Raw genomic sequence first — 26,767 nt, 5'->3', positions numbered from 1 at the left:
CATGTGCTATATAACCTCATAACATTAGTTCCATTTTCAAGTGTCTAAGTTTCTCCCTAACTTATGTTTAAATAAAATAATAGATTTTTTTTTTTTTTGGCTGCGCCACATGGCTTGCAGGATCTTAGTTCCCCAACCAGGGATTGAACCCAGGCACTCGGCAGTGAAAGCGCAGAGTCCTAACCACTGGACCGCCAGGGAATTCCCAATAATAGAATTTTAGAGCCCACAGCATAGAACTATATCCTTTATTAGTGTTTTATTACTTATTAGTGTTTATTCACCTATTAAACATTTATTATGTCTTCTCCCCTAACAAGTCTTCTCTGGCACCACCCCAAGAAATGTTACTTATATTTTGTGTCACTCACCTACCTTAAGCATACACTGATTATAATACTTACCACACTGTATTATTCATATCTTTTCCCTTATTACATACTATATATGCTTATATGTCTGTGGGCAGTGACTGTGCAGTATTCATCTTTGGATCCTTAGGGCCTACCAAAGAATGCTTGCCTGACTGAATTAATGAATAAATATTGAACCCAAATCTCCTATAATTTCAACATCTTTAGTATGATAAAAATGGTTATAAGGTTCAAAACGATTATCAGAAGACCACTGAGATTTTGGTTAATGAGGAGACATGTTAATGTCATACTCACTGAAGAAAGAAAAAAACTGTCAGTAACATATTAAAAAGTGTTCTCATTAAATCTTTTAAGTAATATGAAATAGTCTATCTTAGCAATCTGGCTTACAGTAATAACTGATGCACTTTAAAAACTACTGATTTTTAGAATTTAATAAATTAATAAGAAGTGATATTTATAAACACTTCATAACTGAGGCTCAATTAATTCAGAAAAGATTGAAGAGGAATAACAATAATAGAACATTATTTGTAAAGTTAACTAGGTTGTATAAACACTACTTTGCTCCCACTATATATAACTAGGGGAAAAAGTAGGGGTTAAGTCCGAAAGCTTAGCTTTGAAAATGTGATCTATGAAAACAAATCCTAAAAAGTAGTGAAATGAATATTACATTTAAAAACTAAAATAAAAATGAGCTTACCTGATGTTAGAGAGGGGATATATTATCAAACAAGAAGAAACATGTGGCACTCAGCAAGAAGATATTGTTAACACAGATAAAAGGTGAAATTTAGAGGGGAAATTAATAGCAATCTACCAAAATTTAAATAATCTGGATTATGCAATAGATTATGCATTTGGCTAAAAAACATACTAAAAAAATACAAAGATGCTATAACAATACAATGGTTCGGATTCACTGAGAGGCCCTGTAATTAACTCCCATTCAGAAGTAATTGGGGCCATAAAGCCTTTTTTTATTACTCACTAAATGCTCAATCCCAAATACAATGTTTGTGATGAAACTGTCTCATAAAATAATAAAACAGATGAGTGATCAGAAGAAAGAAGTTAACAGACATTGTTTCTTCCCTAGAGATATTAGCAACAGAATGCAGTCTGAAGTGTCTGAAACTATTTTGGATCTTAATCTCCTAGATGAAAAGAGCGATGGAGCTATTTATAGAGGACTCTGGGGATCAAGACTACTTGGTCTTATATTTTAAAAGTGCAATGAGGAGCACTGTTGAGAAATACTGAAATTGAGAATAAGAGCTGATGAATTTTTTTTTAAGAGGAATCTCAGAGTAGAAAGTAACATTCATATAAGACATAAATAAACCACATACACTGCTAGCACTCAGTAGATCTACTAGCAAAAGGGATTAATTAACACAGAGGTTTCAAACCTCTGGTTTACATAGTGATTTCAAGGGGTCCATGACTCTATATATGCATACATGTGCCAGATATCTTGTTTGTCCCTTTGGACTCACTCTCTACCTTTCTCCATACTGCTCTCTGCACTTGGAAAACTGACCTATATGAACTACACCAAGGCACTTCAGTCAAGCTTCGACTTCCAGCAGGAAGTCAGAGGAAGGAACGGTTATGTATTTTCCTGGCTCCCTCCCTCTAGAGTCTCTCAGGCTGGCTATGTCTTTGGATGAAAGGTCATTGAGTCTCCAAAGGCATAGAAGCCACTTTGAGGGGTTTCCCACTGGCCAAATTTGAGATTAAAAAAATAATAATAACAGTAATAAATAATATATTAGAATAAAAATGAAATCTACTGAGGACTTTTTTTAAAAAGAAGTATGTGTTGGGGACAAGGAAAGTTGTTTATCAAAAAAATGGCAGCTAATATATATTGAGAGGGAATAATGAAATTATCACCAATGTAATAATTCATTCAGGCAAGGGCCATTAATAGATGTTTAAAATTACTGGATGATGTTCTTGGATTAGAAGAATTAACATTATTAAAATGGCCATACCACCCAAAGCAATCTACAGATTTAATGTTATCCCTATCAAATTACCCATGACATTTTTCAAAGAACTAGAACAAATAATGCTAAAATTTACATGGAACCACAAAAGACCCAGAACTGCCAAAGCAATCCTGAGGAAAAAGAACAAAGCTGGAGGTATAACCCTCCCAGACTTCAGACAATACTACAAAGCTACAGTAATCAAAACAGCATGGTACTGGCACAAAAACAGACATATGGATCAATGAAACAGAGAGCCCAGAAATAAGCCCACACACCTACGGTCAATTAATCTTCAGCAAAGGAGGCAAGAATATACAATGGAAAAAAGACAGTCTCTTCAATAAGTGGTGTTGGGAAAACTGGACATGTAAAAGAATGAAATTAGAACATTCTCTAACACCATACACAAAAATAAACTCAAAATGGATTAAAAACCTAAATGTAAGACCAGATACTATAAAACTCCTAGAGGAAAACATAGGCAGAACACTCTTTGACATAAATTGCAGCAATAATTTTTGAATCTGTCTCCTAGAGTAATGGAAATAAAAGCAAAAATAAACAAATGGGACCTAATGAAACTTGAAGCTTTTGCACAGCAAAGAAAACCATAAACAAAATGAAAAGACAACCTACAGAATGGGAGAAATTATTTGCAAACGATGTGACCAAGAAGGGCTTAATTTCCAAAATATACAAACAGATCATACAGCTCAGTATAGAAAACAAACAACCCAATCAAAAAATGGGCAGAAGACCTAAATAGACATTTCTCCAAAGAAGACATACAACAGGCACATGAAAAGATGCTCAATATCGCTAATTATTAGAGAAGTGCAAATCAAAACTACAATAATATATAACCTCACATGGGTCAGAATGGCCCTCATCAAAAAGTCTACAAATAACAAATGCTGGAGAGGGTGTGGAGAAAAGGGAACCCTTTTACACTGTTGGTGTAAATGTAAAATTGGTGCAGCCACTATGGAGAATAGTATGGAGGTTCCTTAAAAAACTAAAAATAGTTACCATATGATCCTGCAATCCCACTCCTAGGCATATATCCAGAGAAAACTCTAATTCAAAAAGATACATGCACCCCAATGTTCACAGCAGCACTATTTCCAATAGCCAAGACATGGAAGCAACCTAAGTGTCCATCAACAGATGAATGGATAAATAAGATGTGGTACATATATATATCTATATATATAGATATATATACACAATGGACTATTACTCAGCCACAAAAAAGAATGAAATATTGCCATTTGCAGCAACATGGATGGACCCAGAGATTATCATACTAAATGAAGTCAGAAAGAGAAAGACAATTAACATATGATATCACCCATATGTGGAATCTAAAAAAATGATACAAATGAACTTATTTACAAAACAGAAATAGACTCACAGACATAGAAAACAAACTTATGGTTACCAAAGGGGAAAGGCGAGGGGAAGGATAAATTAGGAGCTTTGGATTAACAGATGCACACTACTTTATATAAAATAGATAAACAACAAGGTCCTACTGTATAGCACAGGGAACTATATTCAATATCCTGTAATAAACCATAATGAAAAAGAATCTGAAAAAGGATAGATAGATAGATAGATAGATAGATAGATAGATAGATAAACTGAACCACTTTGCTATACACAGGAAACTAACACAACATTGTAAATCAACTGTAGTTCAATTTAAAAAAATACTGGGTAAAAGGTTGTTGGTAAACAGGATATGTGCAAAGTATTAAAGTAAATAGTTTATTATTTACAAAGGGAACAAAATACCTTTACATGAAGAGATCAAGTAAATATTACCTTTACATGAAGAGATCAAGTAAATATTAACTATGTGATCAAATTTAGCTGCATAAATAATGGTAAAAACTGATATGTAGCTTCCTGACATGATGCAGTGACATAGAGTACATCATCATCTTTGTACTATTCTTGCCAGAAGTGTATAACCTAAATCTAATTATGAACAATCAGACATATCTGTATCATAATCCATAAACAACTTGAACACTTAAAATATAAATTTAATAAAATAATAAAATAATTAGAGTATTATTTTAAATTATAAGAATAATTTAAAATACAAGGACATGACAAGCAAATACAATATGAAATACTTAACTGGATCCTGAAGCAAAAGAAAAAGAAAAGCAATAAAAGATATTATGCGAAATTTGAACATAGCCTGTAAATCAAAATACATCATCGTTTCAATGTTATATTTAACAATATCCTGACTATGCAGAATGATCTTGTTCATAGGAGAAAAACACTGATTTAAAGATGAATGTAACTGTAACTTTCTTTCACATGGTTTACTTCTGCTACTAATAATACAGATAGACATATGTAGATAAATTTATACACACACATATACAAATATATACATACACATATATATGTATACATATATGGAGGAATAGAGAAAGATAATATGGCAAGATGTTCACTGTAAATCCAGATGGAGTGTATATGAATGTGTATAACATTTTTTTCAACTCTGTGATAGAATTTTTAAAAAAAGAAACACTTGGAGGAAAAGGGGTGTCCTCATAGTCATTAGGTCATTCAATCATTCAACAAATATTTATTGAGCTTCTACTATATGCCAAATACTGTGTTCAGTCCTGGAAATACAATAATGAACACGATGCCTGCCCTTATAGAGCTTATAGCTTATTGGGGCAGATGTCACACACACATACAAAGTAGACAAACATGTAAATACATTAAATAATTTCCATAAAGGAAAAAATAGGGTAAAGTGATATAGAATTATTGGTGGGACGTATTTTTCTTAAGGATGAATCAGGAAAGATTTCTCTAAGAAAATACCACTGAAGTTAGGTCCTGAAAGATGAAATAACTATGGAAATTGTGGAAAGAACATTAAAAGCAGACGAAACAGAAAGCATGTGCTTAAGGAATTAAAAGAAGACTGGAGCACTGTGTGAAGGACATAAAATGAGACTAGAGAAAGAGGAAAAATTATTCAAGTCTTGTAGAACTTTGGATTTAATTCTAAGACTAATGGGAAGCCACCGAAGGATCTTAAGCAGGAGAATAATATGATCTGATTTAGAAGTTAAGATCCCTCTCACTGCTATGTAGAGAAAGGACTGGAATGGGGGCAAGATTAGAAATGCTGGGAGGGTAGTTAGGCTGGACCAACTACAGAAGTGGCAATGGAGATGGAGAAAAATGGACAGATTTGAGAAACTTTGGGGGCAAAATAAATGGCAAGGAAAAGGAAAGAATCAGGATGACCCTCAAGTTTCTGGACTGAGTAACTGGGTAAATGGAAGTCTATTTACAAGGTTCCTCTCACACACACATTGGGATAGAAAACGAAGGGTCTGATTTTGGTCATGTTAAAATTGATATATTTGTGAGATATCCAACTGGACATGTTAGAGACTGGAGCTCTGGAACTCAAAGGAAGTTTCATACATGGGAAGTCTTAAAAAAAGATTACTATCTTAGGATTATATTCTACTGCAAACAAGAGAAAACTAGAATAACAGTAAATTAAGTAAGGGACTTATTTTCTATTAACACTAGTTGCTATATCCAAGTTACAGGCAGGAAGAAAGAAAAAGTATAAAGAGTATCCTGATTAACTTTTTGGTTTTTTTTTTTTTATAAATTTATTTATTTATTTTTTTTTGGCTGCATTGGGTCTTCGTTGCTGTGCACGGGCTTTCTCTAGTTGTGGCGAGCAGGGGCTACTCTTCGTTGTGGTGCACCGGCTTCTCATTGAGGTGGCTTCTCTTGTTGCAGACCATGGGCTCTAGGCCCGTGGGCTTCAGTAGTTGTGGCACAAGGGCTTCAGTAGTTGTGGCTCGCAGGCTCTAGAGCGCAGGCTCAGTAGTTGTGGCACATGGGCTTAGTTGCTCCAAGGCATGTGGGATCTTCCTGGACCAGGGCTTGAACCCGTGTCCCCTGCATTGGTAGGCGGATTCTCAACCACTGTGCCACCAGGGAAGCCCATCTTTTTGTCTTTTTATCCAAGAAAAAAACCACCTTTGCTCCATCAACACCGAACTGGCCAAAACTATATAACTAAGTACAGTACAAGGGGTGCTGAGAGAACATTGCTGTTCTCTTTATAAGCTTTGTAGCACTATTTGACCTTTAAAAATCACCTGAGTATTACCTGAGAAAAATAAAAACGTTAAAGAAAGCATGAAAGGGAGACATGGAAATGGACACAACATATACCGTCAAGTCTTTGGAAAAGTTTGGCTATGAAGGCAAGCTAAACAGTAGAGCAGGGTTTTTCATCCTCAGCAGTACTGACATTTGGGGCCAGACAATTCTTTGTTGTGGGCAGCTATCTTTTACATTGTAGGATTTTAGCAGCATCCCTGGCCTCCAGATGCCAGGAGGACCCCTTCCCTAGTTGTGACAAACTAAAATGTCTCCCGACATTGCCACATGTCCCCAGGATGTAAAACGGCCCTCAGTTGAGAACCACAGCAGTAGAGTAATAGGAAGAATGTGGTATTTACCAAGTTTTTTAAAACACAGAAACACAGTAGCATATGCTTGAGAGCCAATGGTAACAATCCCACAGGGAGATGAAGAGAGACTACTGATAAGTGAGGGAGAAGAGGAGAGGGAAATAGAGAGATGCCTGAACACTGACATAAAGAAGGCAAGAGGAAGACTTCAATGCCAGTTTTGACAGAGTACTTATACCAGAATAACTTCTTGGTTGCAAAATCTGGATAAACAAAATAGCTGTTTAAAGGCATTAGGCAGCAATATAGGCAAGCCTTGAGGGGCAAGTATATATGAAAGAAGGGAAGAACATAAGGTAAACACATTCACTTGGCCTTTTCTCTAAGAATACTCACCAATTTACAGCACAGGAAAATAAAATTTTAGCAGAAAATGGCAGTTCCATTTGGCTAAGCAAGAGGTTGGAATTTATGGCCGTCAAAGTAGATGGCACATGAGGGTCAAACTGTAGACAGGTAGGAACCATAAGTCAGCATGCAATTTTGCCACGAAGTGCTAGCCAACTCCTAAATTGCTACCTGAGGAGAGTGAGACTCCAGAACCTCAGTAGAAAGCAGCAAATAAAAGGCTAAAAACCTAAACAGAGATGTTAGCAACCACAGAATACCACGCAATGTGAGGGAGACAAGGGTTGGACTTCAAGACCCTCCAAGGTTGGCCATGCTGGTTATGACTGCAGTATAGGGTTACCATTGAAGAGTGAGGGCAAAACTGAAAGTGATCAGCCTTAACAAAGAATACAACCCACCCTTGACAGGATTAAAGTAACCTGTTCACACACTACCTGGCTGAGGAAGAACAAAACAAAAACTCTGAATTTTCATAGGAAGAATACAACATCAGTGAGAACTCCCACAATATTTTCTATAATGTTGGAGTGGGAAGGCCTTTTTTTAAAAAAAATTGAGATATAATTCACATGCCATGAAATTCGCTCTTAAAGTATACAATTATAAAAGCTGTGTTCGAATATTGATAGTTTTGTCAGTTTGATGGTAGAAAAATGAAGGAGCTCTTAATTCAGGTTTTTATCTTCTCAATCTCATGAGCTGAGGTCAAGAGCAGAGATTGAGAACTCTCAGCATAAAGCAAGCTGGTAAACTGAGAACTGGTTACAGATGTACTAGTATTCTATTGCTTCTGTAACGAATTACCATAAAGTTAGTGGTTTAAAACAACACAAATTTATTATCTTACAGTCTGTAGGTCAGAAGTCCACTATGGGTCTCACTGAACTAAAAATCAAGGTTTGGCAGGGCTGCATTCCCTTCTGGAAGTTCTAGGGAAGAATCCATTTCCTTGCCTTTTCCAGCTTCTAGAAGCTACAAACATTCCTTGGCTCATGGTCCCCTTCTTCCGACTTCAAAGTAAGCAGCACTGCATTTCTCTGACCATTCTTCCTTGGTCACATCTCCCTCTAACTCTCTGGCTTTATTTTGCCATCTTCTTCCACTCTTAAGAACCCCTGTGATTAAACTGAGGCCACCCAGATAATCCATGATAATCTCCTCATTCACATTCCTTAATTTAATCACATCTGCAAAGTCCTTTTTGCCATGTAAGGTAACATATTCACATGTTCTAGGGATTAAGACATGGATATCTTGGAGTGAGGGGTGGAATTATTCTACCTGCCTCATCAAAACACCTACACACTAAACCAGTAGTTATCAAAGTGTGGGCCCCAGATCAGCAGGCATTTGTTTGAAGTGCAAATTCTTGGGCCAAACTCAAGATTTACGTAATCAGAATGGGAGTGTTGCTCAACAGTCTGTTTTAACAAGTTCTCCAGGTGATTCTGAAACAAAATTTGAGAACAACTGCTCTAAGCTCCCAGGTGGCCAATGGCCACTTCTATCCTTGAGCAGCCTTGCTCATCTAGTCATTTATTACTGTGTGCCAGATAACTTACCATATCCCATGTGTGCTGTGAAAAAAGTTGGGAAGCTTTGGCATATAGAATTTTACTCCACCCAAGAAACAGAATTTATTACTTTTTATTCCCTATTACATTTACATTTTTAAAAAACTGAGTTAGATAAATTAGGAGTTTGGGATTAACATTTACACACTACTATATATAAAATAGGTAAATAACAAGAACTTACTGTACAGCACAGATAACTATACTCAATATCTTGTAATAACCTATAATGGAAAAGAATCTGAAAAAGTATATATGTATAACTGAATCACTTTGCTACACACTTAAAACTAACACAACATTGTAAATTAACTATACTTCAATAAAAAACTGAGTTATTAATGTAGAGAACCAATTCCTTTAATGGGGAGCCTGTGTACTCTACCAGATAACTAATAGAAAAGCTAGAAAAAAAGAAATGAAAATTTAAAATTGTGACTGTGCCACATAATACAGGAGAGGAAATGTACAATAATCCTCCCCAGAAAACCTTTAAGAGACTCTGATTAAAATATAGTAAAACTCCACATAATACTGGCATAAGGGAGCAAGGTTGTTGTCTACTTTCAATGTTCTATATCTACATTATAGATTTTAAAATTTTTTCTTCCTATAACATAAAGTTAGAAAACACTTTGTCGGGTGTAGGTAATAATGGCTTCTTTCAATATACATAAAAAATCCTCAAATACCAACCAAAATAACAGTAACAACAATAACAGCAAATACTTAAATAGTAGTTCTTGAGTGCCAAGCACTGTTCTAGTTACATATATTAACTCACTTAATTCTTACAATAACTCTATGAGAACTCATTTTATCAAGTATCTCATTTTACAGATAAAGAAACTGAGGGACAGAAAGGTTAAGGAACTATTCAAAATCACACAGCTCATACACAGCAGAGCCAGAATTCAAAACAAGGAGGTTGGGTTCTAAAGTCCACCACTATGCTCTACTGCCTCTCAATAAAAATCAAAGAACTTTGTTGGAGACTACTTATAAAATAGGCATGGGAGAGAGGTTGGACTGATGTTAAAACTAGCTAAAAAGATGGAGCAGAGTGAACTCTAGAAGCTGAAAAACAAGTAGACATTTCTTCATCCTTAGAAGTTTCTGGGAATAGGGGTACAAGTCTAAGATCTTGATTTACATCTAACCATTAAAGTAGCCTTTACAATGATTTCAGAATACCCAAAGCCACAAAGAAAACATCCACCTGATGGTTCAGGTCTGGAATTCCTTCGAAAAGAAGAGAAAGCGTTTTGTTTCAGAAACAGGAAAAAATGTGAAGTGTCAGGGTTAATTGAGACTATCAGTTTACAGAAATTCATTTATTTTAAAGTATAAGCAGTCAATCAAAGAAGTGATTAATATCATACTATTTTTGTTTTGATAAATGGAATAGTTAGTGAATATATTAGCATTTAAAGAAGGATTCACATTAAGAAAAGGTGAGAAGAGAGTAGGATGTGAAGAAGAAGACAAATCCCAACATCATAGTTTTGCTACATTTACCTTCACTTGGACAAGAAAAAACAGCAGACTTATGACATTCCTGAGAGTTCTATGATTTCTAAAATTCAAGAATATCTACAACAAAATACACTTTTCCCATAGAATTATATCTATCTATACAAAGTAACTGAAAGATATATGTCCATTTCTGACCGTGAATGGAAGTTACCGTGACAAGAAGAGAACAACAAAGACTCATTAAGACATGGATGTTGAGTGGTGTACTCTGTTCAATAGCTAAATAATTCACTCTCACACAGCAGCCTCTCCATCAAAGCAATTCAAATTCCTGCCATTTCAAAATCACCTTCAAGGCTGCTCATGAATTGTTCACATCTGTAATGTTAAATCTACTGTAAGACGTGTGCAGAGGATATTTTTTTATATTCTAGAACTGCAAATTCAAGGAGCACTTATCCCCATAATCAATGAAAATTTTATTTAAATCTATTTATTTTGATTCATTCTCAGAGGAAATAATTGACAGCACTTTAAGGTTTAAAGCAGTGAATACTGCTTTAAATTTGACTGCAGCATCAAAATAACTCAAGAACCTAATTTAAAATCCAAATTTCAGGCTCTCATCATGGAGCTAATGAATTAGAATTTGTGGGAGCAAGGCTGCAGAATCAGTAGTTTTAATAAGCTCCCAGGAAGGAAACCCAGTAAAGAACTTTGTGCTGTCATTTGAGACCACTGAGACATACTCACCATTTTCAGAAACTTGACAAAATTTAACCATTCATTATTTTTAAACTAAATGTTAACTTTGGGATAATTCTATAAATTTTCATCATCAAATAAACTGTATAATGCTAACATTTCAATGATTTTGAAAATCCAATATTATTTTCTGAAGTTCACTTTTTATACATATATATACAAAATCAAAACTCATTCTACGTTTATAAAGCATAAGCACTTGACACTTTTAATACAATTAAGTACCAGCTTCCAAACAGTGAAATACCAAAACCACCCCATTCATTTACCAATAATTCCCCAATGGCTATATAATCCATCTATTTCAGAACAATATACAAGTTGTATAAGCAATAGTTGAAGGATATTCATTCAAATGGAAGAAATATCATTTAGCATTATTATAGGCTAGCTGTCGTGTGCCAGTCTACAGTTCATGCATGGCCCTTTAGAGGTAATACTAAGGCTCACAAATTACCAAAAAAGAAAAAAAAGTTTATCATGTCTTAAAAAGTAAGTCCTATGATTCCCATCCTGCTCTACTGTTACAATTGACTTATTTTTTAAAAATTTTCTTCATTTCTCCCATCCTATATCCCTTTTTCTTATCTCCAAAAGTAACTCCCTTAACTTTTATTGACACATTATGAGTCACCTGTGCAATAAATTTATTAGCTGTAGCTTTTAAAGATAAGTCAACTTTATGTTATCAACAAGGTATTAAATTCAAGTAACCGATACCTATTTGAAAAGAATGTATGTCACTGAGAAGACCCTATATGTTTACAATGAATTTAATTAAGGTGAGTTTATTTGGGACTTTCCAAAGGAGATAACCATTTCTAATCAAATAATAATGGCTAGGACAGGGAAGGAAAAAACACTAATTCTCAAATGCCACTCAGTAAACAGCTGATTAAAAAACAGAAAAGTAAACAGTGACCATGTTTAATAAAGGTTTTGAGACAAATTTTATTTTGAAAGGAAAGCTACTTTTTTGAAATAATTATATAATACTATTAACTACCATAGAAAGTTACCCTGAGAAATATACTATCTGACAAAATAATTTGAAATTACACATAAACCAAATATTGTATATTTAAAATACAAGTGATTATATTATGAGGATAAGAAAAAGCTTTTAGTCCACTTATTTCATGAATAGATCTTTTCAGTGTAATAGAATTTTACATAAACAGCTTTTCAAATAGTAAAAATACAAACAGAAGGCTAAAGAAGTCCTTTATAAACGAACATAATGCAGTTCAGTAGAAATATTATTAAGCTTTCTCATTCATTCATTTTAAATTTGACAACCAATGAAGAAACACATTTTGGAATACAATAGCTTGGAACCAGTTAAAAAAAAATTCATTAAGAATAACAAATTTGCTAGGTAGGTTTGACCAACGATCGCTACATAAATTTATTATATTTTATTATTTTTTTTGGATAAAGACCTCATATGGAGAAAAGTAAAAAGTACTACACATAAACAGAGGCTACAAGTAAATCAATATATTATGCATAATGGATGATTATATTTCAGTTATTCTTATAATTTCAAAAATACTTTAGTCACCTATATTTAAGATTTTTAAGTTTAAAAACATTAAGATTAAGGTTTTATAATCTATTTTTTCAAATATAAAGCTACTAAATCAAAAAACACAATAAGATAAAAATCAAGTCCTATGAATAAATATTTTAAAAGTATTCCAGGATCATAACACTGACAACACTAATTATCTTTTCCAGTCTTGGCAGTTATGTTGCATACTGTTTGGGTGACTGATGGGATAATTTCACTTCATTTTCTCTCAGTTTATTCTGGACCATGTAAGAGAAGAATATTAAAATAATTAACACCTCTAAACAAAGTAGTTGATAAAGTTTTTGGTTGAAATAAAATGCTTAAAAAAAGAAAACCTCAATTAACTAATACATGATTCTAGAGCAAGTAACTAAACCCCCATCTGCTAAAGGAAAACTTTGACTAAGAATTTCTGATTTTAAAAAATAGTCATTCAGTATTAATATTAACTATTTTATGACTTTTACATAAGATCATACACTTTCACAAAGAGCCTTTTTTATCAGCAATTTGAGCCAGCATTTCCTTAATTATCAAAAGTATATGTCGATATATTTTGATATCATTAAACATTTTATTCACTAAAAACATTTAATCAGCAGGAATTGAAGCAGTCATAAAACAGGTAAAACGTATGACAAAACAAATTACTCCAATTCCTTATACCTATAGACAGTAGGATTTATTGATAATGGCCTCATATCTAAAAGAACACTAAAGTCTTTAAACTAATATTTAATGTCAAATACAAATCTTTACCAATAGCAAATACACTGTATCACCAAACTAGAAAAAGTATAAAAGACAATAATCAACTTTTCTATTTGAACATTTTAATACATTTTAAGTCATACATAGTTTATAGTCTATATATGTCTTCCATAATTTTGAGTCATATAGCTTATAATAAGGCAACATATTTTAAATAATAAAAAAGCATATTCTTTGCCTTGATCACCTGATTTTTGTTGTTGTTGTTTATAAAATTAATCATAGTTAGCAGGATAGAAATCGCTTTGAGCTTCATGAATGACATCCAAGAGATGGGAAAGGATTAGTTCTCAGTTGCTGCCAGTTACAGTGCCAGGTGGCTTTTTCTGCAGTGAAGGTGTTACGGATAATCCCATTACACTGGCACTAAATCTTGCAGACATCAAAATTATCACCAAGGTTCCTTTTCATCCCATCCTTTCCAAATGACTGGAAGTCGCTTCACCTGAAAGAAGTCAAATCCACATGCAGCTGCTGCTTTAGCAGACAGCAAACTCCCTGAGAATGCCAGTCGTGATTCAATTTTGCTGTGCTGGTGGCCCCCTATTCCCTGTCCAATAATACATCTGTTAAAAAATCCTACAGCTACAAATCAAGTTTAATCCTACTAGAGACCTCATGTTGGTCTTGTCTTCCAAAAAGGCAGCAGGTTCTGCTGTCTATCTGCTGGCGTCTGGGGAATACCATTTAAATCCCAGCCCTACTTAGAAGAATAAGCTAAGGATCACAAAACATGACCTCAAAAACCCTGATATGACTATATTCTGACCCAGAGGCATTCATTCTAGGTGAAGATTAGAACTTTGCATAATAAGATTACACAGCAAGTGAATGATATCAAGGGACTATCCATATGCAGCCGCCTGGTTTTCTATAGACAGCCTGTGCTCTGCAATATGCAGTGCAGACGAAAAAGAGCTTGGTCTTTCTAGCTGAAATAAAATAGATTCACATAAATTAGTTGGCCATTTCCAGATTCCTAAATCCCCTATTACATCTTTTATTGACAGCTCCGGTGAGGATAGCACAAATGTTATTCCTTTTTATTCTGTGCTTCTAGAACAATCATGCTCTGTAATTGAAATGTACATAGATTATGGCTAGAAATTAACATCTTGTTTGCTGTAATCTTGGATTACAATTGACTGTGTACATAATAAAATTAAGAAATCAATGGATGGATTTATCATCTCCAAGAAACTAGAGGCATTGTTTAAAGAACAGTTCAACATTTTGTGCCAACACTTTAAATGTATAAGTTACAAAGAGAAGTCAATAAAAATTTAAGTGAGTAAAAGGATACAACAGGCATCAGCCAATATCTACATAAAAGTTAGATTACATAAAAATTAGCTCATTTCCCTCAAAATTTAGAAAATGTGAATTATTCAGAGGTTTCACAAACAGGATTTTCTCCCTAAACCATACATGAACAAGAAGGTCAGTTACATATAATAAGGCCTCTACTTTTTTATAAAGTAGTTACAGTAACAGTATTTTATACAAATCATCTTGTTCATTTTATACTTTAAAATATTTGAATAAATTCAAATCAATTGTAATTCAGAGTTTTATAATTCTTAACTGTATACTTTTAAAGTACACAGTGAAGTAACCTCTCATATTTATATATATACAGAGCATTTAAAATGTATGGAATCCTAGAAATATTTAAAAAACAATACTTTATGTTCAGTTTTCTGCCAAGAAAGTGAAAGCTATACCAATTCTAAGCAAACATATATGAAAAGAGAGATTCATATTCATTCACACAAATACCCACCCAGAAAAATTCTAAGAATGTGAGAAGGAGTTCCCAACTTTATTTAAAGAAAAAAAGAAGTATCAAGATTTGCCATGGGATTCTTATAAAATTAAGCTGCTCGGTATACCTGAAATATGACTTATTTGACAAGTTTGATTTGCCCACAATTGTTGAGGAACATACTACATCCATTACACTGGCCATTATTATCTCCTTATCATCACAATACCTGTAAGCATAGCTCTGTAATATCTGATAAATACTGAGTCAGGTGACATAATTCTGATTTTGTGTATGAATCAGGCACCAATATTATCAGTGCTAGAGCTATAAAAAACACTATATGTAATTTCAACTTTATAGCACATGAATAGTCTTTGATTACCTTTATTAGGATATTACAAGAAAATTAATGAAGAATGCAAAAAATACACATTTCTGGTACGATTTTTATATGTAATACTCTAGAGCTACACTGTTCAATAAGGTAGCCATTAGCTACATATGGCTATCGAGCACTTGAAATGTGACTAGTCCAAACTGAGATGTACTGTAAGTGTAAAATATACACTGAACTCTGAAGACAGTACAAAAAAAGAATAAAATATTTTGTATTAATTACATGTTGAAATGATAATATTTTGGATCTAATGGGTTAAATAATATATATATATGACATGCATACAGCACTGCTCTAGCAGATCATACAATTTCAATAACATACTCCTAAGCTAACTGAAATTGTACTACTAATAAAAACACTAAAGCAGAGGGTTATTATGGAAAAACAAACATTCCAGTATCAAATCTGATAGAAAAGCCTAGTAAAGAAAAACAAAATGTTGTCATTTATTTTCTATTTCGTATTTCTAGCTTAAGGGTAGTGGGGGAGAAGAAGGGACCAGCCAAATCAATGACCAACATGTACCAAAAAAGAATGTTTTATAGTTACAAAAATGCTTTAACCCAGTAAACAAAGGTTTTTAGAAAAAACACAGCTTGGGCAACTTCATAAAAGACTAGTAAGGTCTGTGTGTTATCCCTCAATGAGTCCAATAAACAGCAACTTCAAAAAAGTCTGGATCTAGAAAGGGCCGTGATTTTTGCCTAAGGTGCTATATAATTGTTTATATTCAAATTTTAAAACTACATTAAGTAATAACTATAATAGAGATTTGAAGCATTTAGTATATTTCAGAATTTTAGCAAAATTTAAAAGATCAATTTTATAAATTACTAGAAAACTGCTTTTTCATTAGTCTTCTCATCATTTCATCAATGTAGGTAAAGAAAAAATAGTCCATTAATCAAAAGTGTTTTACAGAAACAAGGCAAACTGTAAATAGTTAAAATATAAAACATATACCTAATTTAATTCAAGAAAGTTAACGGCTGATTTAGTATGACCACAGACAATTGATATCATACAATTAAAACACAAAGTCTATCTTTGTCACACACTGGAATATTATTTCAATATAAACAATAGTACATAAGGTATTAACTCATTTAAAAGTTGCTTTTTCATAATTATTCCTTCATAATATGTATCTAAAATACTAAGACTAAAGATGAAATATGAGTATCAATAAATAATATGGGTAAACTCTAAATCAATTCTTCATGACCTAGCCATGCCACTTTTTCCTATCCTTTTAAAATTATTTAAGTTCTTTTCTTTTCTGGTTACAAGTATCACACAGACATAGACACACACAGACACACAAAAAAACCCCAAAATAATAACAATAAAAAACTTTCTAGTCATCAATATATGAGTGCAATGATATTCAGTCTAAGTTAATCCCCAGACATCCAAATTCATGAATAAAAATTCATCAGTTTTAAATACACTGAGCCTATTAAGCAAGAACAAAAGCATATGCACAAAAGAGCTTTTAATATATTTCAAAGCCCACAAGAGCCATGGTCTCATTAAAATTATAAATTACACAAACATGGAATGAAGATTCAAACTGCAGTGCAGCTAAGCAGATTACAGAAAACCCCACGTTCCATATGATAACACACCATGGCCCTCCCAGATGGAGGCTTGGAACAAAAAGGCCATCACCACAGCTAGGGAAAACCTCCTTGTGATCTCTGGTTTCTGTTCAGCAGATGACAGCCAAATAATATGTTGATTATTCTGTTTGTGCTGCTAAGCTTGTAAGATGGAATAAAAGCGATATGATCTATTGTGAACCCAATGCTAATGTGTTGCTCCACTCATAAATAATATGCTGAATTTATTTTGAAAATATCTTTTATCTGAATTTCAGTTTTCAAATGCATGAATTAAAATAAAAGCCAGTATAAAATTATATTTAATGTTATGCTTTAAACTAAAAAATGTAGATGACAAGTGAAAAATATCTAGGTGCTTAGTTAAGAGTCAAGTACAATCACCTTTCTTTAATTTCAGCACTGTGATCAGAGACAAAATACATTTTTAAATAGGCAATTACTCTCATGAAATATAAATGTAAAATTAAGTAATACAATAACCATGAAGTTAACAATAAACATTATTGACAAGATTAAAAACTAAAATACCAGGGTATATAAAAACACTTTGCTGCAATATAAATAATAGCACATAGAACAAATACCTAAAATATTTTTGAATAATAAAAAGTATCACTGAAGGCCTTATGAATGTTAACTTGTACACAAATGGATGCTCACAAGAAATCCTACTTAAAATCAAAATAATTAAAAAGAAGCTTATATAGTAGGAAGCAGCCGCACAGCACAGGGAAATGAGCTCAGTGCTTTGTGACCACCTAGAGGGGTGAGATAGGGATGGTAGGAGGGAGATGCAAGAGGGAGGAGATATGGGGATACATGGATATGTATAGCTGATTCACTTTGTTATAAAGCAGAAACTAACACACCATTGTAAAGCAATTATACCCCAATAAAGATGTTTAAAAAAAAAGCTTATAAAAATAATTTTCAAATATAATAGACAGCAATCATATCGCTTTGATGACAAAAGGTAAAACCTAATTTTTCTCCTCAATTAAATATCCTAAACTTTAACAGAGTAAACTATACCCAAATGAGGTAACTGGAATTACATCTGTAAATACTTCACAAAATTTCATGGATAAACATTTTTATGAATACTAGAATTATTAAAAATATTGAAAATCATAACATTTTCCCACCCCAGAAATTCTTTCCTGGATTTTCTAGTAAACTTTCCTTAAAGACAAACAAACAAATAAATAAAGCAGTACATTAAAGCTGCAGGTAAGGTAAACACAGATTACACACTCTTTTCTTAAGGGGGTATTTTGTAGGTGGTACATAATTATGTTCATTTACAAAAGTCCACTTTGTTTTTCTGTCTAGAGACATAGATTGAGTCTAAAAAGAGAAGCAAAACTGCCTAACATGAAAATACAGGCTAAAAATTACAGATGCAAAAGGTAAAATTACAACACTTTTTAGAGAAAAACACAGAACACAGAACATCCTTGGAGTAGACAATTATTTCTTAAGTAAGACGTAAAAAGCACTAAACATAAATAACAAACTAGACTACTTTAAAGTCATAAACTTCTGTTCATCAGAAGCACTATTAATAGATTGAAAAGGCAAACCTCAGAGTTGGAGAAATATTTGCAATACCTATAAAAATGAAGGACTCATATTCTGTATAAAGAACTCCTACAAATCAAAGAAAAAGACACCCCAACAAAGAAACGGGCAAAAGAAGTGAACAGGCACTTCACAAAAGAGAATAACCAAATAGTCAATATACATATGAAAAAGTGCTCAATATCATCAATCATCAGGGAACTAGAAATTAAAACAGTATAATGATTTACTACTTTATACCCACCAGAATTGAAAGATGAAAAAGATGGGGAAAAGGGAGCGTTAGCAAAGACACAGAGCAACTTGAACTCTCATATGAATGTAAATTAGTACAACCATTTCAGAAAACTGGCAATTTTGATAAAAGCTGGAAATAAACGTACTTATGATCCAGTAATTTTGCTCCTACACATATGCTCAACAGAAAACCATAAATATATTAATCAGGAGATACGTATTAGAATGTTTATATTTAACATTATATGGAAATCACCCAAATGTCCATTAACAGAATAGATAAAAAATAGTTGATATAGTCATATAATGGAATGCAGCAATGAAAATGAACAGATTACAACTACATGCAACAATGTAGATGAATCTCAAGACATAATGTTGAACAAAGGAAACCAGACAAAAAAATTATACTGTATAATTCTATACATAAAATACAAAACCAAGCAAAACTAATCTACGCTATTAAAAGTCAAGGCAGTGGTAATCCTTGCGCAGGGAGGGAGACAGTGGCTGGAAGAGAGCATGGAGGTGTCTTCTAGAGTGCTGATAATGTACTTTTTCGTATCTGGGTGCTGGTTGCATAATTGTATTTGGTTTCTGAAAAATTCATTGAGCCATCCACTTACAATATGTACACTTTTCCATATATATAGCTTTCTTTAAAAATGCAATTTTTGCACACAAATACAGATATACAAAGGTAGTCAAAATCCTTGTCATAAATTTAGAAACAACTAATGTATGTATAATCTAAAGGTGAAAACTAAAGGTTCTTATACTACTTATTTGAATAATCAATTTTTCAAACCAATAGGTAAGATAAGTTCCTGAACTCTTATAAATGGAGGAGCAACAGCTATTCACCCTATTATCTTCCCCAGCTCCCAAGCTACAATACCATATTTGCAGAGATAACTGGCCTTTGTGTCAGAGTAGCTGCTGGTGCTGCTGCTATTATAACAGAGCTTCTAAAATAGTCTCAGGACTGAAAAATTGCCCTTATGTGTGAAACTAAAGTAGCATAAAAGATAAGGCAGTATAAAGAATATGTTTGCCGTTTTCCCCATTGCCCTCAAATTTCATAAGTTTTTATTTATTATGAAAGCTTATTACCTAGTTTAATGGGAATCTTTTGAAAACATTTATTTTACTTTTCAGTGAAGTTAAAATATAATTCTTTAATATCAATATCCTACAAATTAAATGAAACTTCATGATAATTTGACAATATACATCTCATTATTTCCCACTTAAATATTTTCCCTTACTTCTATACTGGAATCAACAGACGATTTACAACACCGTTTTTCTCATATTGAAAAGATACTTTAAGAAATAAGCTAAGGGCTTCTCTGGTGGCGCAGTGGTTAAGAATCCACCTGCCAACGCAGGGGACACGGGTTGTTCGAGCCCTGGTCTGGGAAGATCCCACATGCCGCAGAGCAACTAAGCCCATGAGCCACAACTACTGAGCCTGCACTCTAGAGCCCGTGAGCCACAACTACTGAGCTCATGTGCCACAACTACTGAAGCCCACGCACCTAGAGCCTGTGCTCTGCAACAAGAGAAGCCACCGCAATGAGAAGCCCGCGCACCACAATGAAGAGTAGCCCCCACTCTCCGCAACTAGAGAAAGCCCATGCACAGCAACGAAGACCCAACGCAGCCAAAAATAAATTATAAAAAAAAAAAGAAAGAAGCTAAAAGAGATCACCTAATGATTATATAATTCACTTTTTACTTGTATAATAAATATTTATTCAGTGCTTACTATCTCCCAGGCTCTGGGGATAAAGGAATAAAACTGGCTAATTTTGTGGGAAATATAGCAGGTTTATCCCTTTCTTTCTCTCTCTCATTTGACTAACAAATAAAACTATTTTTAACTAGTAACATAGTCACAAATTCAAAAATTAAAAACAATCTAACAGATATACAGTAAAAGCCCCATCTACTTTGTTTTCCTTACCCATCCACATACAAGATTTAGATTTTGTATACCTCTCCAGATTTTCTTTATGCAAATATAAGCAATTATGAATATATCTTATTCCTCTCCTCCTTTATACAAAAAGTAGTTTACCATATACTCTGCTTGAACTTTGCTCTTTTCAAATAACAATGTACGCTTGAAAACTTTCCAAATCTTCATATAGAGAACATCCTTTCTCTTTTTACAGCTGTAGAGTACTTCACTGTACAGCTATGCCAGAGTTCATTCAACCAGTACCCTACTGATAGACATTAGGGATGTTTCCAATCTTTTGCTACTATAAAAAAAGCTACAATGAAAACTTTTATGCATATGTTATTTTAAAAGTACATAAGTATATCTGTAATAAATTCCCAGAATTGGTTGAGACAAGTATGTAAATGCATTGGTCTTTCTCTAGAAATTGCTAATTTTTCTTCTATGGGGGCTGTGTCATTTTGCTTCCACCACATATACATCTCAGATGTATACCAGAAAAAGCTATTCTTTTCTTTGGGCCTATTTTGTTCATTAGGCAATTCTCAAAGATCTTCTCATTGGAAAAAACTATATGAAGTTCTTTGTTTATTTTTCCCCAAATGCATATGTAAAATTTGCTGACTTAATTTTCAAGTTGGAAAAATATCGCTGATGTAGGAAATCATCATATTGATGCCTAATGTGCTGGGATAGCAACTGTCTATCTCTCTTCCCAATATCTCCTTTCATTTAAAAACAAATATACACCCCCATCCCAATTTTTTTCCTTTAAATTCACATTCAGTACTTTATAATTGGGAAAGCAGTCAAATGTATTTCACTTTTAAATGAATGTTTTCCTGAAGCACTTAAATGCTTTCAGGAAACCAAATCTATGTTACTTCTATATTTTCCTTTACAAAGCTATCATTTCAAAGGTGGTTTAATCTTTAAGACTGACATTTTCAATAGGCAATGTCACCTAATACATTGTTTTTATTTCAAAGCCCATCCTGTCCAATATTTTATCATTAAAAACAACCACTTAAGTTCACTGGACTTCCTATTTAAGGAATCCTTAAGTAAATCCAGTTTCAATATCACTGTTTTATAAGAAAATATGTACATGATAATTTTTATTCACCAAATAAGGATACCACAGTATTGATACATGCAAATCTATGTTGCATTTCAATCATCCAGAAATCAGTTGTGAGATAATCTCAGTCTCTTGGAACAAAGCAGCAAGACAAGTTGCTGACCTCAAAGTAAATTTTAAATTTACTTTGTATGCCCTTAATCAGTAGATGGGGCAGACCATACTTAAGCTCTCACCTAATCAATGAATATGTTAGGTAAATGCTGATTTTTACATTAGAGTCAGTATAATGCACTGAGCAAAAAACAAGAGTTACCTAACAAAGGTAAAACAAAACAAAATAACAACAACAAAAACACATCGTAAGCAGCACCCAGGACATAAAAGTTATCAGTTTAGGACAATTTAGGAAAACAGTCCTAGACAGCATAACGGTCTCTGAGGAAATCACATAAATTCTGTGAAATGACTGATGTTCACAATAACAACTCTGAGCCATCAAAAAAAACAAAAACAAAAACAACTTACATTATACTCAATTTGTTCTGTTTAAGAAGACAGAAGGGTACATTTTATATTTCAAAAACATTTTATAAAAAAAATTCATATGAAATAAATTTTGGCACACAAAAGGATAAGATTCAATTATTCACAAAATTAACAGATGAGGAAATAGTACACCACTTGTTAATAACAGCCCAATGAATGAGGAATTACTCTAAGTAAAATTCTCAAAGTTAGAATATACCACAGTTGCCTTTCAGAAGATGAATTGTGATAAAGTGCAGTAACATTTTGGGGGCCTTTAAACATACAATTCCCTGTGCAAGGCCACTTCTTGGTTAAGAGTTAAAAGAATACCTGATAATTTCTTAAAGCTAGTCATGCAAATTCTCCACTTCAATGGCTGGACACACTCAAGAATATATCCTGATTTCACTTTTCACTTTGTTTTCTTTAAATTGTGACTGCCACTAAGTACACAGGTTGGTCTGGTTTCTAGCTCCAACCTGCTAAATAACTTTGTGCAATTCACTCAATCTCTTTAGCTCTCCTTAGTTTCTTCATCAGTAAAGTGAAGAAGTTATAGAAAACATAACATAATAGTAAATGGAATCAAAGTGCTAATAAAGTAAAAGAGTTACTACATTAGGTCCTATATCTGTATCTGTATATCTACTACACATATACTATTTTTAAACTGTCACAAGTTACATGGTACTCTACCATATATGTAAGGCCTACAGTAAAGAAATTATGATCACTTCAGAATCTTTTCCAACATTTAATATGTGTCACTCTCAGGATACAACAACTTTTTCATGCACTCATTTAAATTAATTTAAAATACTACTATAATCAATTATCTTTAACCTGAAAATATATGACCTTTTTCCACTTGACACATAAAAATCAACACATGATATGTAAAAGAACGTTCATGGAAATGTTAATTATAATAGCCAAACACCAGAAAGAACCCAAACATCCACCAACAACAGAATGGATGAATTCTGTCATACTCATTCCAAAGGAATAACACATGATAATGAAAATGAATAAAATAAAACTACATGCAACTATGTAGATGATCTTCAAAACATAATGCTGGGTAAAGGAAGAAAGAATGCATATGATTCCAGACAATGGGGCTCACCAGTGGGCCCATCTGTGTCCCATGCTACCCCACAGGGGCACCCCACAGCTGTAGCAGTGTCACACTGTAGCAATCTAGCACCAACCCAAAGGGAAGTACAAAGGTGGTCGCAGTCTCCAAGCTCAAATCAGGATCCAATATGAGCTCCAAGACTGGCTGTAGGGTCTGGACCCCAGCTCCACCACTCTAGCCACCTTTCTGTGTCTGTGATCACAGCTGCCACCTGCCAGGAACTACTAGACAAAGCACTGGAGACCCTGTGGTTAACACTGGTGATAGATGAGGATGGGACCTCTGTGGACTGCGAGGACTTCTTCCAATTGTTGGAAGAGGATACATGCCTGATGATGCTGGAGTTCAAGCAGAGTTGGAGCCGCAGCAGGAGTAGGTGCTATCATATGGCCTAGGCTGGGAGAAGCCCAAGCACAGCAAGGACATTGCCCTCACTACCTTGAACATATACAAGCAAAACCCTTGAGACCTCTTTGGCCTGAACATCAAAGCCACACTCTACAGGATCTACTCCATGAGTTGTGACTTTCAAGTATTTGGCCCAAAGAAAGTACTCAGGGAGCTCATCCAGTTGAACCTCCATGATGCTGCTGCAAGGCCTGGGCCACATTGCTGGGAATTTCCTCCACCCTTTGCCATGCAGTGGAGGAGGCTGAGCAGTGACAGTGGCAGCAGCAGGGTCCCCTCCATCCCTACTGAGAAGGGGCTCTGAGCTCCTGCCCCAGACTCGTTCCAAGAGATACCCTGTGAGGACTGTGTCAGCATCAGGTTTGGAGACCTGGAGACAGTGCAGACTAGATAACTCACCTGATTTCCCCCATTATTCTCTGACAGCACTGTGATAGGTCCCATCAGCATAATGCTTTCCATGCCTAGCCTATACACTTTCCTCAAGAATGCTGTCCTTTCCTAGCGATCTTTCCAGCCTCCCACTTACCCTGAAAGGCTACAAACTTGTCCCCAGGCATCTTGATCCCATTCTGATTGCAGCTACATCTAAATTCCTTACAACTCCTCCTGTCCCTAAGCTCTTTAATACAGTGAAGTCAGCCCTCTGACTTTACCTTAAGCTCTCTATTTCTTCATACCCTTCCCCTTAAAAATAACAAAAACATTTCCAACAAAAATACAAAAATATTTATCCAAAAAAAGAATACATATGATTCCATAAAGATGAAAAAGAGGCAAAAAGTGAACACACTGCTGAGGAATACACATAAAAATGATAAAATTATATAGAGAATTATCTAGTTATCACAAAAATCAGGACATTGGTTACCTCTAAGGAAAAGGAAGATTATACCAAGAGCTTCTGGAATGTCAGTAATGATCTATGGTTACTGAATGTCTGCTTTATACTTATTCATTTTATGTTTCTATATAGTATTATATTTCATAATAAAAAAGTTTAAAATGATATACTTTCTGAAAAAATATATTGTTAAAGAGAAGGAAGAAAGGGCTCCTCTTTTTTGCTAACAATTTTATTTTCTTGGTCTACATTTCTAATTTTTATTGCAATATTTTAATAATAAAGAAATAAGTTACTATGCCTAATTCTCCAGAATCTTAATAAAGAACAGATTTTACAGGCTTCCCAAATGGCCACAAAAAAAGTACCAGGTCATTAAAGAGTATAAAATCAGTTATTTTGTTAAATCTTTGCTTAGCTCAATGTTGTGCCTGTTGCTTTTTCTTCTTTTCAAGAAAATGTATGCTTACTTTCAAAAAAAACCCTAATTACATCCAGATATTAATTTTATGCAGGCTGCACTCCAAAAAATATATAATAATTTAGCTCAAAAGTAGGAAGAAAAACTTTTAACTCTCACACATTTTAAAACAATTTTAGGAACACCTGTGTTTGCATTCAGTATGAGGGTTCATAATAGGATGGACACAAATATGACACTTGAGATCCAATCCAATGTCACTCTGTGTAAGAATGGTTCACTGTGTGTACTAGAAAACATAATCGCTAGATTATAGGATGGATATACAAAACAAGTTACACTTAAAGTCCACTGTATAAAATGTAATGTAGGGTAACTCACTCAAAATAGATCCAACAGTGTCTAATTTAAATTATACTAAAGATGTTTTAAATAGTTCCTTTGGAAAAACATACAGGGAATTTAAATGATTACAAAAGAGATAATAATAATAATAATCGGACAAATTACAAACATATACACACACATATAATTTAGGAAATCCTAAAAGTTCCATCACCTACAAGCACCCTTCAATGTATGTTTGTTACAACTTTTAGATGCCACTAAACAGGAAGCAGACAATAAAACTTAGAAACAAGACTATCAGCACTTTCATCAGGCTTCAGATATCAACATAATGGGTATCACCCATTATGAAAACAGCGCTGCTTTGGTTGTATACTGTTGTTTTTTGTGAATGCAGGCAAGGATTCCCCTCCTTAGTGGGTCCAGCTAACCAGTTATTTGCCCATCTATTAAGTGCCAACTTTAAAAAATTACACTATGTCCAGCAGGGAGCAGCATTACAACATTCATAAGACTTAACCACAACATGAAACCGACAGAAGAAAAAGAAGGAAAAAAACCCACTTACCACAGGTCTTTTCAATGATACATTCAATTTTTAGGCAGTTGCAGGGCTTCCAGAAAAAACATCTAAAGCATGTCTCAAAGCATATATAGGTGATCCATGGTTTCAGGATTCCTAAAGCAGGAAATCAAAATTATATTAAGTAAAGGCTTCTTTCAGCCATATTTAGTTGAATTAGTATATAATATGACTAAATGTCTCTCAGCTGTTAAGGTGCATCTTCCTTATTGGATCAATAGGATTCTGAATTCAGATATTCAATGACACTTCGGATAAAATGATTTTAAAAAGCAGAATACTAAAGTCCTTTATTTACCAGAGAATTTAAGTAGAAGAAAGTAAATGGGTGACATAATATATCAGTCAACCTAGAGAAAACTGGTCAAGGACTTAAAGGAGTTGATAAGC

General features: G+C 33.8%; 1 protein-coding gene and 1 pseudogene across 3 annotated transcripts in view; one reads left to right on the top strand and one right to left on the bottom strand.

Moving 5' to 3' along the window:
• IMMP1L (inner mitochondrial membrane peptidase subunit 1) overlaps positions 1 to 26,767 on the bottom strand; it is a 73,218-nt gene that overhangs the window by 28,239 nt on the left and 18,212 nt on the right. For both annotated transcript variants that reach the window (XM_082343872.1, XM_082343873.1), the window contains one exon: positions 26,363 to 26,473. In XM_082343872.1, the coding sequence (XP_082199998.1) occupies positions 26,363 to 26,473 (111 nt within the window). The remainder of the gene's footprint in view (positions 1 to 26,362; positions 26,474 to 26,767) is intronic.
• On the top strand, positions 14,872 to 26,355 carry LOC309605843 (lipid transferase CIDEB pseudogene; annotated as a pseudogene). The gene is made up of 2 exons: positions 14,872 to 14,883; positions 23,832 to 26,355. The product of its transcript is annotated as a lipid transferase CIDEB pseudogene (transcript).

This window comes from Balaenoptera borealis, assembly GCF_965194805.1.
Source record: "Balaenoptera borealis genome assembly, chromosome: 11".
NCBI classification, from domain to species: domain Eukaryota; kingdom Metazoa; phylum Chordata; class Mammalia; order Artiodactyla; family Balaenopteridae; genus Balaenoptera; species Balaenoptera borealis.
This window is presented reverse-complemented; position numbering and strand designations above follow the sequence as displayed.